Genomic DNA, 17,441 nt, shown 5'->3' with positions numbered 1-17,441 from the left:
TAAAGATGACATGAATGAATGAATGAATGAATATGATATTGGCAACTGTAAGACAACTGTGATATTTAGCCAGACCAGTGCACTTCAAACATTTTAACTTCGGGGAAACATTAACTCAGCAAGAGGCTGTTGCAGGTCTGCACATTGTAATGTACGCTCTTATCTTGCAGGGCACAGGCCAGGCTCAGGGGGCAGACCCCTGGCCAATGTGAGCTAATAGGGGGACCCAGAATACATCATTTAGTCAAGGAATACTCAGAAATCGAAGGCATGCTCTCTTGCATGGAGCTTTTTCTGCAATTTTCAGTGAGGAGCAATGACTCTCCTGATGAACCACAAAGCTCCTCACAGACACAGTCTAAAAGCCACTGAGAGAAACATTGAATTTTTCCGTTGGCCACCAGTCAATGCAACATGCCCCACATTGGGCCTTCCTTCCCCCCACCCCAGTCCCTCACAGTTTTGGGATTGTCTGGAGAAGCCCCAGAACAGTGTGCAGGGGAAAGGAGATGAAAAACTGTTCCATCTGGCAAGCAGTGATGGAACTATCACAACAGCACAATGTTCAGTTTATCCCCTAGAGCAATGTCTCTCAAACTTGGGTCTCTGGCACTTGTTGGACTACAACTCCCATCATCCCTGACCACTGGGTCCTGCTCCCTAGGGATGATGGAAATTGTAGTCCAGCAACAACAAACCCAAGTTTGAGAAATACTGCCCTAGTTTCAGGTGGTGAGGCTGTCATTGAGGCTTTAAAGCCGGTCGATTCTTTCCAAGTTGAATACTGGGCCAAATCATTGAATCAAGAAAGCCCATTCTATTGTAAAGTGAGTGGGTAGGTGGGCATATCAAAACTGACAAGGAATGATATGGACCCAGATGCAGCTTCTGCTTTAAAAAGACTCATCTTGTTTTGAATCTGCTTTTATAACTCTATTTTGTTGTCCCAAGAAATGGGATTGCATTGGCTTTAAGAGAACATAATTGACACTTAAAAGCTAATCCTGTGGTCTCTGCCTTATGACTGGCACTGGGCCTCCAGACACAGGCCAGCTTGCCTGTTGGACAAAAATTTGCCTAATAAAGGAAGTTTATATCCTTCAGGAGAGACACACACGCACACAGTCTGTTCATCATGTATTGGGAGTGACTCTGAGATGCCAGAATACTTTTGCAGATGAAAAAGAAAATATCTGGACTGTCTCAAAACAAACATAACTTGATGTTCTTGATGTTTGTTTTACCCCAAAAGACCTGTGTGTTTTTCTTTCAAAACAAGCAAGTCGTAATCAAGTTATATCAAACTTTCTACTCAGAAGACAATTACATCTATTTTAGTTTGTTTTCATTATTTATTGCTGTGTTTTATAAGATGGTGGTAAGTCATCTTGAGAAGAAAGGAGGGATTAACATTTTCTAAATAAACATGCCTCCATAAATACCTCCCTAAAACAGCACCAATGCAACATGTCTGCTAAACATTGGCTCATTGGCTAGTTTTGCTTGTGAATTCCAACACAGACAATTCTTCTCAATGACCACCACCTAGCTAACCCTAGAAGGCGGGGGGGGGGGGAGAGAAATATTCATATAAATTTCTCTCTCATGTCTTCCTACCATACATGTAAGCATTGTTTTTGGCAAAGCTTCAATCCCACAAGCATTACAAGATATAGGCAGAAACTACTGCCCACAATGAGGAGAACCACATACCACGATTGTTGCCAAACCTGTAATTTACATGATGTGCTATGAATGGCCTAAAGAAAGGAAAATGTTTCTTTTCAAACATAGTAGGTAAGGTACTATTATGGAAGTAACCACAGGACGACAGACCAATGAGTACACTTCCAGCAAGGTGAATTCCTAAATCAATATTGGCTTGTTTGGGGAGAAAACAGTATGCTCTCGTGTTTTAGACCTGTATGTAATTTTATTCTTCTTCTTCTTCACTCATAGTTTTCTTTGTAAAACTTTTAAATATAAATGTGGAGGGTCAGTCTTTGGAGTATTTAGCATTCAACACATCAACTTTATTAAATACATTGAAAAAAGGCACACAGGCTGCAGGATGAACTTGATAAATCCTACCCTATATACGGACCATGCTTGAATGTTGAGCCACTTATTAAGTATCGAGGCCAGGAAATAAACATGCACACTCAAAGGTGCCGTATTAATGTTGTAAAGCCCAATCCTAAACCTCCCACTATTCATAAAAATAAATTTACTACACTGTTATGCTATGAGGCAATCACCATGAAATCTCCACCAGAGTTACAAGTTCTAAACTTCTCGAGCCAAGTCATAAATTTGCAAGGAAATAACTTAGAATCTCCTCCAAAAACTAGAAAGACTGACAGGAGTGCTGACTTCCCCACCCCCCAAATGACGCTCTAATTTCTGCCGTTTAGTATTTTACAAAGATTTCAGAAAGACGGGAATGTCATTGGTTCTCTTAAGGAACATTGAAAGTCACAGAAACATGGAATCATAGAAATGTAGAGTTGGAAGGGATCCCAATCTCCTGCATTGCAGGAATCTCACCTGAAGCATCCATGGCAGATGGCCACCCAACCTCTCCCATGGATCCTTTAGTCTCAGAGGTTATATAAGACTGTTTAGTCTAAGAACAACCAATTTAGTACCCTTCAGGTGCTGCTAGACAACAGCTGCCATTATCCCTGACCACTGGCAATACTGACTGGGGCTAATGGAAATTATAGTCCAATAACCACCCGCGAGGCATAGTATATAGATATATAAGGAAGGGAGGGAGAAAAACCTTACAATTTGGCCTAGTCAACCCAAATTCAGTGAGCTCTAAAGGACTACAGTCATACCTCGGGTTACAGACTTTTTTTGGGTTACAGACCACCGAAACCCAGAAGTACCAGAACGAGTTACTTCTGGGTTTTGGCAGTCGCACATGCGCTAAATCGCGCTTTGTGCATGCACAGAAGCGCCAAATCGCAACTCACGTGTGCGCAGATGCGCCGCTGTGGGTTGCGAACGTGCATCCCGCACGGATCACGTTCACAACCCAAGCGTCCACTGTCATTTGGCTCGCAAAAGAATGGAGCAAGTAAGCTGAGAAACATTCGTGTTATATAGCACAAAAAGCGATCTATCCAGAAATTTGTGAGCCAATTCACAAAAACAAAATGGCACATTTTAAAAAATGGAGCCAAGACAAGTTTGGCACATGGGGAAGCCAATATTGTTCCCTCACATGCCCTGTTCAAAACTCAACATTTTCTGCCACCATATGGGTGGTATTCAACGAAGTTTTACTCAGAGTAAAATGGGATAATATTGACCATGAAGACAAGCTAAACAGACTGAAGAAACGCCTAACTTAAGCAGCCCAAAACCTATGTAGTTAAGATTCATTCTCCATTTGTGTAAATTCCAAGGTTCTCGTGTTTATGCAATTTGCACAAATTAAAATATTCTAATACAGAAAAGCAGCCCCCTCCCCCGTTCTGAAACACTGATAGAGGGATGGGGTCCAGCTTCACACTCTCTGACTGCACAGTCATTCTTGGCTAGCCGGCATCCAGGGGGAGAGATCAACTCTTCACACCCGAGTGAGGAGATGGAAAATGCTGTGTTTGTTTAGTTAACAGTTTTACAGCCACTCGGCCTCATCTAGGAGGGACATTCGGTACAATGGACTCCCAGCACGTTCTTCACATGGATCCGGATAGCAAAGATGTACACGATTACCAAAATAGCACATTTGTTTAAATAAATCTCAAAAAAGAAGAAGAAAGGAAGATCACCCCTATCCATTTTTTGAAGCAGAGCAAAAACATGATGTATTTCCGGGAGAACGAAATAAACAAATTCAAAGGATATAAGCCTTAGCCCCAAATCACTGGGCTGATCCTTGCTACAGTCGTCATTTTTGGCAAAGCAGCTCCGGGTCTTTGGTCTTACATACTGCATTTGTAAGATTCCAGGGGAAGAATGCAATAGATCAGCTTCCCCCAGTCGCTTCTGGGATCTCCATGATCTGAAACACTGCAATAGTCTTGGTATTGGTGACTGTGCATGAATGCACAAATGGACACCAGAACGCTGGTAACTTTAACCCTCCCCGCCTCCCTTTCTGCAAATCTGCCAAGAATCGTTTGCTAAAAGAACTGCTCACCAAAATCACAATATCATCAGATCAGCTCTGTCAATGCTGAATGTCTAAATGCAGAAGTGCAATTCTAAGAGAAGCACACATCCATGGAAAGTGTCTTTTATTTAGTGCCACTACGTGATAATGAATGCATTTACATGCAGCTAAGATTTGGTAGAAACTGGCAGCCAGATTTTATTTTTATAAAAATTTACAGCTCCAGTTAGGGAGCACTGAAGTCCTCATGTGCATTATATCCAGTGCATTTTTTCTGGGGGACACATACCCCTAAACATTTTGTAAATTTAAGTTTGGCCTCACTGAGGGGCAGTATTTCAATATGAATAGGGAAATGAGAGTATCCCGAAACATTTTTAAAGGAAAAAAGCACTGATTATATTATTGCCTGGTTGTCATTTATCTGCCTGGTTTTTTAAATGATTGCATTGAGTACAGTGGTACCTCGGGTTACATACGCTTCAGGTTACGTATGCTTCAGGTTACAGACTCCACTAACCCAGAAATAGTGCTTCAGGTTAAGAACTTTGCTTCAGGATGAGAACAGAAATTGTGCTCCGGCGGCGCGGCGGCAGCAGGAGGCCCCATTAGCTAAAGTGGTGCTTCAGGTTAAGAACAGTTTCAGGTTAAGAACGGACCTCCGGAACGAATTAAGTACTTAACCCAAGGTACCACTGTATGCAGATCTATAACCCATCCTGGAATTGCATTTGCAATGAAGCATGGATAAGAAATGTTATAAATGTAAATAAATATATAAATTCCCAAAGTAAAATGGAAATGGGTGTCTTTTACTCAGAGTTCTTCTAGGAAGTTATTCTAGCAAAGTCAGAAAATTGAAAAACGCTGCCATGCATCCTTTTTGCAGACCATTTTCAGTTTCTGTGACACTTTGAATCCCAGCCTCAATGCAGCCCGTGACACTCTTACCTTGAGGAAACTGATAAGGACATCACAAGCCAACTAGGTCGGGAGAACAGATGCTCACTAAATTGTAGATCTGTCACCGCCACTAAATACTTTCCCCTCTCTCCCTCACACGTGCACGCACATAGTTTCCAAATGTGCAATGCCAGCCAAATGGACCTTGCCCTTTACCGGGCATGTAGCCTGCATCCCAATTCCAGCATAACCAAGCCTGGCAGACAGCATGCAAAGCTCCTTACATTTGTATTCCTTGGAGATAAGACTGATTGCCTAACAAAATAATTGCCTTTTAAGTCCAAGCTATTTGCAAAGACTAGCGGCAGAAGGGGGTAAAGGCAAAATGCAGCGAAAATGCCCTCCCACTGTTTAACATCTCATTCACAAGAGAGGCATGAGAGGGAAGGGGCAAAATCAAGATGAAGGTTCAAGGGCAGCTTCTCTCTTGTTCCAACAGCTCTGTCCTCCTTTGTCCATTTAATTCCCCCATTTCTCCCACGCTTTGCGGTGAAAGTTCTAACCAGAGAATTTCAGTTCAGGGCTAACTTTTATGAGGCCACCAAACATTCTCACTTCTCTGTGAATGGAAGAGACACACAACATTGACACAACACAAAGTTTATGTCAAATATTATTTCTAGGACCAAATATGTGCCCATTTAACAGGGTCAACTTACAATGACATGGCTATGCTCAGGAATAGCCTAGATCAGGGCGGTCCTACTTTTCATAGCAAGTGGGACGCAATAGTACTTTGACATGGAATCCACAGGCTACACAATGCCTTTTCATGAGGGCCCCCCCAAAAAGGGCTTCAAAGGCCATATGCAGCCCTCAGGCCATACGTTGGACCTCCCTGACCTAGATGAACCAGACCACTAGAAGCAAACATGGCATGCTGAGGGCTGCCAACTTTTAATATGCAAGCATCAGCCAGGTCCTAAGGCTTATTTTTACGCTATTGCCCATTTCAGCAGATCAAGCTGGCAAAAAAACACACAGAAAAGTTTTAATTTTCCTGGTCAGTTTGCAATCCTGCACTTGGAAACAAATCCTTCCTAACAACTTCACCCACAGCAGTCACTGCCAGGTTCCTCAGCAAGTTAATTAGCTGCGTTGTTCTAAAGTGCAATTCACCAGGTGGTTTTAGATGGTGAGATTTAGTCTTTGTGTTCATTAGTACTGGGATGCAACAGTATGTTCAGGTTGCCTCCTAAGGTTGTCAGCAACATGCACATTTCCAGTTAGAAATTTGGGCAGATTTGGCGGGGTGGACGAGTTTAATAAACCCCAAGCAAGACACATCTGCTTCTGCACTCCTGCATTACTAAGACCAAAAGAAGAATTGGTGCGAGGAAGGAGCAGGTGTATCAATCCTTCTTCAAAGAGCATGCACCCCTATTTATGAACTGTTTTGCTTTGTGAATGCCACAAGAACATGGTTGGCTTGTTACCACTCCAAGGGTACTTGTCCACTACTTCAGACCACCTATGACTATTTGCACCATCAGAAGCACAGCTAAGAAAAGGCTAGAGCTATGATCATGGCCACTGGGCCCATCACCTCCTGGCAAATAGAAGGGGAAGAAATGGAGGCAGTGCAAGATTTTACTTTCTTGGGCTCCATGATCACTGCAGATGGTGACAGCAGTCACGAAATTAAAAGACGCCTGCTTCTTGGGAGGAAAGCAATGACAAACCTAGACAGCATCTTAAAAAGCAGACACATCACCTTGCCAACAAAGGTCCGTATAGTTCAAGCTATGGTTTTCCCAGTAGTGATGTATGGAAGTGAGAGCTGGACCATAAAGAAGGCTGATCGCCGAAGAATTGATGCTTTTCAATTACGGTGTTGGAGGAGACTGTTAAGAGTCCCATGGACTGCAAGAAGATCAAACCTCTCAATTCTTAAGGAAATCAGCCCTGAGTACTCATTGGAAGGACAGATCCTGAAGCTGAGGCTCCAATACTTTGGCCACCCTCATGAGAAGAGAAGACTCCCTGGAAAAGACCTTGATGCTGGGAAAGATGGAGGGCACAAGGAGAAGGGGACAACAGAGGACAAGATGGTTGGACAGTGTTTTCGAAGCTACCAGCATGAGTTTGAACAAACTGCGGGAGGCAGTGGAAGACAGGAGTGCCTGGAGTGCTCTGGTCCATGGGGTCACGAAGAATCGGACATGACTAAACAACTAAACAACAACAACATGCTGCTGCAGAGCCACCTGGGCAATGTTAGAAGGCGACCACAGATGATCAAGCCATTCTAGATGCCTGTCATATGGTGCCAATATTTAGGACTATGTTTGGGTTGAGTTTAGCAGCAACATATATCCATCACCTCAAGTAGGCAGTTAATGTTAAGGCATCATGGGGCTGTTTAAGACATCCTGCCAAACCATAAAGATAAAAATACCTGGAAGACATAAACGCTGTGTCTGATTTAATTGCAGACTGCGTTAAGCAGAAGCTGTTCTGGGGGCCTGGCTTTTGAGCAGCAACAAGAAATGATTGATAGCAGTTACTAGCTCTGCTGGCTCCCCCTTTGGCTGGACACAAGCTGCATACGTCATCTATAATAAACACAGGGATCAAATGAGAAGTTTATCATCACTACGCTAGCCTTGCGATTGCTAAAGGATGAGAAGAATGAGGGATATCTACGACTGCACAAAGGAGAGCACCATTTTCCTCTTTCAATCCAGAGTCACTGTGAAACAATTCTGATCCACTCCCAATGGCTTCGGTGCACAATTTTTAGGGTTATGGGTAGAATGTGTCTCAAATACAACACTTAAATAAAAATATTAAGACCCACTTCAGCTTTCTCCACTGCTTTCAATTGTTTTCACATTTGGGTTTCACCAGGGCTGAGGAACTTTATCTCACACGCCTGAAGCCAAGCCACAGAAAAATAAGAGTCAAGCCACAGCCACACAAACACTGACAGACATAAAGGCTCCTTTGTCCCCAACTTCTGAAACCACAATAATTATTCTGCTCCATTTCCATATATTCTGCTGAATTCATTTCCCCCTAATTTTTAGCACGCCTTGCTAAATACCTTCTAAAAGAAATGCTACTGCAGTGTGTCATGAGGATCTTTTGCTTAATGTGATTTGCTTCTAATAAACTGCTAATGGTCAGTTGACCATTCTAGAGCTCACAGAAGAAGGCTTTGAACAGCCAGAAGATGGTGGCTCCTCCCATGAGCATGAGAAGGAATTAATGAAGACAGATCAGGGATGGAGAACTTGCTAGTCCTCCAGCTGTTGCCAGGCTGCAACTCCCATCATCACTGATCACTGACCATGCTGGTTGGGGATGATGGGAGCTGTAGTCCATCATCATCTGAAGGGCCACAAGTTCCCGATCTCTGCCTTAGATCCTTGAGCAGGACTTTGGAGAACACATTGCCGTTGTGATGTAGCTAGCAAAAGGAGAAACAAGCCTGAGCTTGCTGGAAATAATGAGGAACGGGCACCCTCCAGGTCAATGTTGTTTGCTTTGCAGGAGAAACTGATGCTGCATTCCAGACTTTCACCATGTCTGGGTGTTTGCCTGCTCCCCCATACTCAACGTAGACATTTGCAAGTAAGCCGATATCACAATAAGCCTCCTGTGCTTTCCCTCCTAAGAAAACAAGCCTTGTAACTGCTGCTCCTAACCGCATGGGGAAGTGGGGGGGGGGGGAGCACGTGCGTGAAACAATGCAATTGTTGGAAGAAAGCCGAACGCTTTTCAAAATAATTTCCAAATCCCTCTGAAGTTAACTCTCCGGGGCAAGCATGGAAAGAAAGAAGCAGCTGTTGTATCTTGCTACTGAGCTGGATGCCTTGGAAGGAGGAGAGGTATTAGTGCCAACTTAAAATAATACAATAACTTAGAAAAATGTTTTGTGAAATGATTTTTAAACACTTTGGGCTAACAAGAAGGCTCTAGCGTTTGAAGACAAGAATGCAGAAGGGCAACAGTCTGGTAAGGATAGCTGCATATATCAAAAAAGGCATTAGTGCTTGGAAAATATACAGTGCCCAGATAAAGACAGGAACACAAACCCAAAGATACAATTCCTATTGTTTTTAGTGAAATGTACACATAACCATGCCACAACATGGCCCCTGTGCAGAGATAATATTATCTATTCCTTCTCTCTCTTAATGACCAGCAGCATGCCATGGCTTTTTGATCCTCACAAGTTAACAACCAGGCATCAAATGCCACAAGAGCTTTATCAGGCATGGCTGCCAGGAACATTTGCTGAAATGTGACACATGAAAGAGTCCCGCAACACCTCAAAAACGAACAAGTGTATTGTGGCATGACCACTTGCGACATAGAGTCTGTGGTGGACTCCATAATCTGTGCAGCCAAGAGCTTCCATGGTGTAGATACACCCAGCTAGGGGAGGCCTCTTGAAGGAGCCCCGTTCCTTTTAAGTGGGGAGGTAGCCCCATCTTACCAGACACATTTGAATCCACATGCTGGGCAAACACATTGCAAGATGCTGTCGGGCAGTGAATCTGGGCAATCCCTGTGTTACTTAACACCTCTACCCAAAATGCACAAGACCTTTTCTGTGTACCCACAACCCAGTTTGTTGGCTGCACAAGGCAAAGTGTCCCTCAAAGCCAACTGGGCATGAAAAATCATAAACACATCTGTGTGTGTTGCAGTTAATCCTTTGTCTTTTGCCTGCAACTGCCAACAGATGCTGGCCAGAGTCAGAGATTCAAAAGAGGTTCAAAGGAGTGGTGCCAGTTACATGCACAACTAGCCTAGCACACCAGTACAACTAGCTTGCCCCAATAAACATTTGTGGGATCATGGTTGGAGGTTCAACTATGCAACAGATATAATGCCAAAAGAGCCCAACTGTACTCTCAGAATGACCGTTTGAAAAGGACAGCCACATATGTATTTGCCCTGGACAGATCTTTGTGCCAGCACCAGCCCAGGATGAATGGCAGCTGTACTGTACCTGACTCTCGAACCTGGACATCATGAATTCCAGCAGCTAGTGATGAGGATGCTGGAATCTAAACAGCAGCGTGCAGAAGGTACTACTCTGTTGGCCAAGCTCCCAGCATTTATATCAGACCTAGCCAATCCCCAGCCTTCATATTATCTGCCAACTCCAGGGGTTGGTGCTGTATACCCCAATTCTAAAGAGAGTTCTGAGGTCAAAGCTCCTACTGTTGATAGTAGCTCACTAAGCCAAACTCTAGGCTCAGATTATAACCTCCATGTTGAGATGCTCAAGTTTTCGGCATCACAAATGTACAATGTGCAACCTCTTCCTAACAAAGCACCATGTGATCTGCCTCATGAACTGAGAGTCTGTGTCCCCTTTAAGGTGTTGTTGGACTACAGATTCCATCATCCCTGACAACTGGCTATGCTAGCGGGGACTGATGGGAACTGGAATTAAACATCAGGCTGGCCACAGTTCTCCATTCCTCTATTACTTCCAGACACATCTGCTCAAGCAGCAGCTATCCCAACAGAAATCCTGTGATCTTCTGTGAATGGCCAAGATTCCGAACACATAGGAATCAGAACTATATTTTTTTTCTAATTTCCTTTAGTAATAAACAAGTGAATCAACAAAGGCAGGGTTACTACTAAAGAAAAGCAGAATCAGATTATTAAAACAAATGACTCAGTTCCTGTTTTCTAAAACTGATCCCTGTTTTTCTCCCAAAAATTTAAATTGATGTTTGATATTCTCCAATAAAAAAAATAAACATACATAGATAAGAGGTGCATCTCTTTTAATAGACCAAGCACTGGCACACCCGAATAATAAAAACATTAGGAAATGGAAAGCTCATGATCAAGGGTCTTTCTGGAAATGAAATTCCTACAGCCACCCTAAAGCAGAAATATTACAAAAGCTCTGTGGCTTGGGAGTGCTGTTGCAGATTGCAAAATCCCATTAACTAGGAAAAGAATTAAGCCAATAAACATTAAAGGATCTTGCATTATAAAATATACATGGCCCATTTAATTTAACAATATCCTGTTTCATCAGAATGTATTAGCACATTGTATATTTAAGAAATGAAACATGGTGTATTTTGAAACTGCAATACATTTGTAATATTGCTCACTCATCTCTAACATCTGGCTTTAGCTGGAAGCTGAGAAAACAGAGTTTTTACTGCGGAAACTGTGGAGAAGCAATGGGAAAACTCGATGGAGTGTTTGTTTGCTAAGGCAGTTAGTGGTAGTGGAATACCGCTTGAAACTTCTCTCCCAGTGATAACTCAGTTGCATGAGGAACTGTCCAGCAGATGCTAACAGAACAACATTAGTGGCAAATGTTAACTTAAGAAAGGTAGTAATAGGCTTCAACATACCGTATATATATATATTGTTTCTAACTGCCTAAAATCTACTAGTTCAATTTCCTATTGCCCTGATCAGCAACTAGTTTTTCCATTCCATCAGGGTACAGGGAACAGAGAAAGAAGCATTAGCTCTCTTGAGCAATAAGCTGTACTGAGCTCTGAATGTGTCCACTTCAGATTATTGCTATAAGATTTTGCATTTCCCCCCTCCTCTCTTCCCCATACCTTTTACCTTTTGTGCCATGTCTCTTGGATTTTAAGCCTGAGGACATTGATTCTAAACCCTACTCCAGAAGCATTTCTTTCTTAAGAGAGGGGGCAAAATGCTTCAAAGAAATGAGTACATTTTGGCAGGGGCCTTTTCACACTAAGCCAGGACTGGGGACTGATAACATTAACTCCACTTATTGGCTGACTCCCATGCAAGCCAAAGCACACAAGCCAGCTTTTCAACCCCTTCTCCTCAGCGTAAACAGTCTTACCAAAACAGGAAGCTATCTCCCCAAAGAGTAAAGTGGCCTAGGCCTGAAAAATTCAGTGAATGACCAGAAGCTCAGTCGCGGCCCTTTGGGCCCAGTCTGTTGTTTTAAGAGCACAATCCGCACAATCTTTTCCATTATGATCTACCCTGTTGGCTGTATGTAGTCCAAATGCATATTTTTAGAAAGGGAAAGTAAGGTACGTATATTAGAAGAAGTCACAGCATAAAGAAAATAAAAGGCTATTTTTAAAAGAAAGCTGTTTCATGTTGACCGTGTTACAACAAAGAGAGTAGATGAGGTTTTGGAACACATGTACAATTATGAAGGCAATCTCTTACAACACGTTACAGGACACCGAACTCTTTGTGGCAGTTAATTGAGCAATGTTTCTCTCCCTGACCTCTTTACCATATATATCTCCTAAGTAATCATGACCCCTTCACCCAGCCTTCTTCAGTTTTCAAGGCTCTTCCATATTTCAAACATTAAACAGTCAATACTGCTTCCTCCCACTGGAGCACAGGCTGTCCAGGACCTTCGTTCCTACCACTTCCCATCCTTCACTGTACAAGCAAATGAACATTCCTGCAATCTGTAGAGCTAGGAAATTAAAATCAGCACTCTGAATGACTAGGGTGGGGGACCTGTGGACCGTTAGATGTACCTGGACTACAATTCCCATCACTCCTGGCCACTGGCCATGCTGGCTAGGGCTGATGGGGGTTGGAGTCCCACAATATCTAGAAAGCTGCACTCCTACTGGACAGCTTCCCATCTCTCTCGCTTCTCCAAAATAACATTGAACATTGCCCTTTTTGCCTTCAATTATCTAAGCAGCTGCAATTCGCAACAGACTTCAGCAGGCAATTGTTCATCTCCTTGAAGCATATCACACTCCAAATAATTATCTAGGGGGAAATGGTCATGGTACGAAAAGGTGGGGGTTGTTTTTTGAGGGACATGCTCTTCCTATTGAGATTTTCCCTAACAAGGAAATACGTCTACAACAAGAACAAGCAGGAAATACGTTTTGTTAAGACGTTTAGATGAACTGACCTACAGTCCAGGAATGCTTTAGATCAAAGCAAACTCCATTGATGCACATAGTAGCTGAGCAAGGAACTATAATTGAAAACAATATTGTTGCAGTTACACAACACAACCGATCTCCGAGCAGCGCAAGATTCCACAGGTTCCAAGTGCTTACTCAGGGTTTGTGTTTCCTTTGGGAATGAGGCAAGTGGAGATTGTGCTGTCTTCGCGATGTACAGTTTAGTTACACATATATACAACCTGAGCCTACGATGGAGGGCTTCACAGCATCAACAACCCGAAAGGGTCTTGTTTCTCCCATAGCCACAGACTTGGATTCAAAGAGAAATCAAACGGTGCTCTGACTCTCCAGCTCACCATCACTGCAAACTCTGCCTTCAACTCTGGCTTTGTCTATTGAGGGAGGGGGCTCCAACCCTTTGCTGTCTCCCACCAAACTCCTTAATCCCCCAGGAAACTAGCTTGGCTAGGCTAGGAATTTTAAGGCTTGATTAGCTTTTAACACTTGCTGGATCCGGGGATTAGAGGGATCTGGCACACGGCTTAATGCCACTCCTCAAACTCATAACAATTCCAAAGAGGAATACCAAGTCATGCATATTTGCATGCCTGCTTAAAGTTTTCTGGAACAGTAATGTTCCGTATGCAAAGAAGCTTATTAGGACAGACGTGGGTGGTCTCTACCAAAATCGTGGGGGGAAAGTTGATAAGTGAGTGGATGGATTCTCCTCTAGGGACAAGAGCAGCTTCCTGACAGAATTAGCCGTTTTGCAATGTCATCATCAACTCCTTACTGGAGTCAAACAATTGTGCACTGGAGTCTTATTACAAATAAAGCTAAGCAAATTAAAGCCAGTGTACTTGAGAAAAGAAAGCGGCAAGAATAACCAAGAGACAAGTATCTATTTACAGACGTGGGAAAAGGGACTAGTTCAGGGTCTTTTGAGATAATGCATTTGCTATACGGAAATGAACCAATTGTTATTTAGTTGTTGCAGGAAACCCAGCCTTTTTTTTCTTTCTTCTGCTAATTCTACATTTTCAGGGGAGATCTAGACGTCATTCCTCAGGGTGGAGCATCAGCTGGAGACGCTCTTTCTTTCCAACTTTTGTTGTATCATTCAATAACCGTATATAAAATGCCCCAAGTCTTTCCATTAAAAAAGAGGCCCTTTTACAACACAGTCAATCCTACTTGGAAGTGTGTCCAGCAAGTTTAGTAGGGCTTACTCCCAGGTAACTGGAAACATTTTAGTGATGAGGGCCAAGGAGATTTTGCTGCCTGCATTAACTCTCCCCCTCACAAATTCCATGCTGACCAGGGTTGAATCTTATTTCCAATACTGGCGACATTGACAGCCTCCTTCATTGCAGGCTAGCTTAGGAGTGATGTGGCAAGCTTTGTGTCACAAACAGTTCTGTCCTCCATCGCTTTTCTGCCATTCCCCAACGGCAGGACCGGCCCTGGTTAACTGAATTACCACATGCAGACTAACTTGATCCAACAACTGCAAAGACAAGAAGGTTCAGCTGATAAATAATATAGGGGAAATGGACTGACCTTCACATAGGCTAGGTACTGTTTGCACTTCTGCTGCATATAGGACAGCTGGAACTGCTCTGTGATCTGGCCCACTGCTTCTCCGGAAGAAACAAAGTAAACCCTGATGGGATGACCCTTTTCCTTCTTTGCCACGTCTGCCGTCAGGTTACAGTTCAATCCTAAAAAAGGAAAAATGGAAAATGGAAAAGCGATAAAATACCAACGAAAGAATGGCAAGAAAAACTTACAGAATATGCCGAAATGGCAAAACTAACTGACAGACTACGAAATAAGGACACACAAAAATCCTTTAAAGAAGATTGGGAACCATTTTCGGCTGATCTACAGAAACAATGCAAAGAATTGGACTCTTTAGTAGGTTCTGAGTAAACATTTACAAATAACAAAATTTATATAAATTGTAAGATTAAATATAAAAAATGAATGGAAAGCAAATAAGGAGGATTTGATAATGGGTGAAAACAAACTAGAAAAGGAGGTTGAGGGAAGTCCAGGTGGGGGAGGGAAGGGAAGGGACAATTTGGGATTAGTGAATTATGATATATGTTAAAATGTAATGGGGGGAATGGAAAATGTAATAAAAATTATTTAAAAAGAAGAAAAGAAAAATTAACACAAGGGCAACCTTTACATATCCAGAGGTATATGTCTTTTGGTTTGTTTTAGGATTGCACCACGCTGACCTCTGCCATTCGGCAACAGGTCCTTAACTGCAACAGAACTGGGTTGCTTTTAAAGACAATTGAACAAATTCATGGAGGAAAAGACTAGCAATACTACCAGACATGATGGCCATTCTCTGTCCCTGGGGTCAGAGGCAGGAATGCTTCTGAACACCACTTGCTGGAAACCACAGTAGGGAAGAGGGCTCTTGCACTCGAGTATTGCTTGCAGGTTCTCCACAGGCATCAGGTTGGCCTCTGTGAGAACAGGATGCTAGACGCTGATAAGCCATTGGGCCTGATCCAGCAGGCTCTTCCGGGTTCTTAACAAGTGCATGTTCAAATAAAGACAAAAAGGCTCCAGAGCACTGGGGACAGACTAGTGCCCTGCAGAAGCCCATAGAACAGATGGCAGGGAATCAAAGAACACTCCCATAATGTTACTCTCTGGGCAACTGGGCAAATACGAATGCAGCGATTGAAGTAAAGTGCCTTCAATACCCATCACACAGTCTAGGACAGGCATAGGCAAACTCGGCCCTCCTGATGTTTTGGGACTACAATTCCCATCATCCCTGACCACTGGTCCTGCTAGCTAGGGATGGTGGGAGTTGTAGTCCAAAAACAGCTGGAGACTCAAGTTTGGAAAACACTGCTTGAGGGCAAGCTTATGCTACTTGTGACCCAATGACTTAAATGCAACCCACCAGCCTATGTAAGCAACAGTGCCATAAACCTGATTTTGTAGCCCACTTAAGGATACAAAAGTATGTCAAGTACTCGGCATTCTGCAATACTTGGTAGAGGGCTACATTTAAGTTGCTGGATCTTAAATTCTGCCAGCCTGCTCTAGTGAAAGGTCTGAAGTGAAAGGGAAGAAGTGTATCTTTTAACTTTGGTAAACTACCGTGTGTTAACAGTATAGTTTCAACACAACCGTTTTCCTTGAATTTCAAGACTAGTTACTCATCATTTTGCTAATCGGTACCCTAAACGTTAACAATCAGGGCTGTCATCAAAGGTTAGCACAGTAAGTCATCTGCCAAGGCCGCCTTGCTCAAGTGATAAGCTAAAGTTAACACCATTATTGCATAGTGTTCATTAACATCCTTGAGCCCCGCTCCAATAGGACCTCTGCTGCAAACCAGCATTCCCTACATTTATGATAACTGCACTTAACAGTGTACAATCTGGCACTTTGATGGCGCATCCCATCAAGATAAGAAGGTTGATGTAAAAATGGAAAGTACAGATGCTGCAGATTACGAAGAACCACACAACCAAATTGCATATTGTGTATGCGACAGTAAAAGCCGACTCCTGTGCCTTTTAAATGGCTTGTTACATATTTTGGCTGCATATCAGATTATTTAGAGGCGTGAGAATTAAGTGTGCCACACATCTGGTTTGTTTCCAATCAAAGCCAAGTATGAAAAAATATTCTATCAAGAGGAAAACTGAAGCAGCTATTAAGAGACCAAGATCAAGAATTGCAGAAATAATCGTCAACTCAGCTGAGACCTTTTAGACCTAGAAGCAGCCAGTAGAGAAGGCCTTCTGAGCATGGAAGTAACTGAATCTTGGAAAGAGGGAGAGGGGTGAGGAAGTGGGAAGGTCGCTGTGGTGCAAATGCATGGTTGAGAGTGCCAGAATGTGTGGAGGTAACACTTTGCGAAGGTAAACCTCGCACCAGACATACAACAGTATGTCCAGGAGTGTTACACCTGCTTTCCCTGACCTTCTTGGCTAGAAAACAGGGTTTTCCCCCTGACCTTTTGTCCTCTCACAATTTGTTTGCTAGACATAACGCTTGGCTGAAGCATGACCGGGACGCAGACGTAATCAAGTATCGGGGAAAACTTTCAGGGAAATAATAATAATAATAATTTATTATTTATACCCCGCCCATCTGGCTGGGTTTCCCCAGCCATTCTGGGCGGCTTCCAACAAAACACTAAAATACAATAACCTATTAAACATTAAAAGCTTCCCTAAACAGGGCTGCCTTAAGATGTCTTCTAAAAGTTTGGTAGTTATTTTTCTCTTTGATATCTGGTGGGAGGGCATTCCACAGGGCGGGTGCCACTACCAAGAAGGCCCTCTGTCTGGTTCCCTGTAACTTGGCTTCTCGCAGTGAGGGAACCGCCAGAAGGCCCTCGGCACTGGATCTCAGTGTCCGGGCTGAATGATGGGGGTGGAGACGCTCCTTCAGGTATACTGGACCGAGGCCATTTAGGGCTTTAAAGGTCAGCA

At 43.1% G+C, this 17,441-nt stretch overlaps 1 protein-coding gene across 1 annotated transcript in view; it reads right to left on the bottom strand.

Annotated features, from left to right (window-relative positions):
• The window catches only part of ITGA9 (integrin subunit alpha 9), a 227,546-nt gene that overhangs the window by 133,522 nt on the left and 76,583 nt on the right, over positions 1-17,441 (bottom strand). The window contains 1 exon segment of the mRNA XM_053359512.1: positions 14,524-14,684. Coding sequence (XP_053215487.1) covers positions 14,524-14,684 — 161 coding nt within the window.

Source organism: Podarcis raffonei, chromosome 12 (genome assembly GCF_027172205.1).
Source record: "Podarcis raffonei isolate rPodRaf1 chromosome 12, rPodRaf1.pri, whole genome shotgun sequence".
Classification (NCBI taxonomy): domain Eukaryota; kingdom Metazoa; phylum Chordata; class Lepidosauria; order Squamata; family Lacertidae; genus Podarcis; species Podarcis raffonei.
Note: the sequence above shows the minus strand (reverse complement) of the source record. Positions and strands in the feature narration are given on the sequence as shown.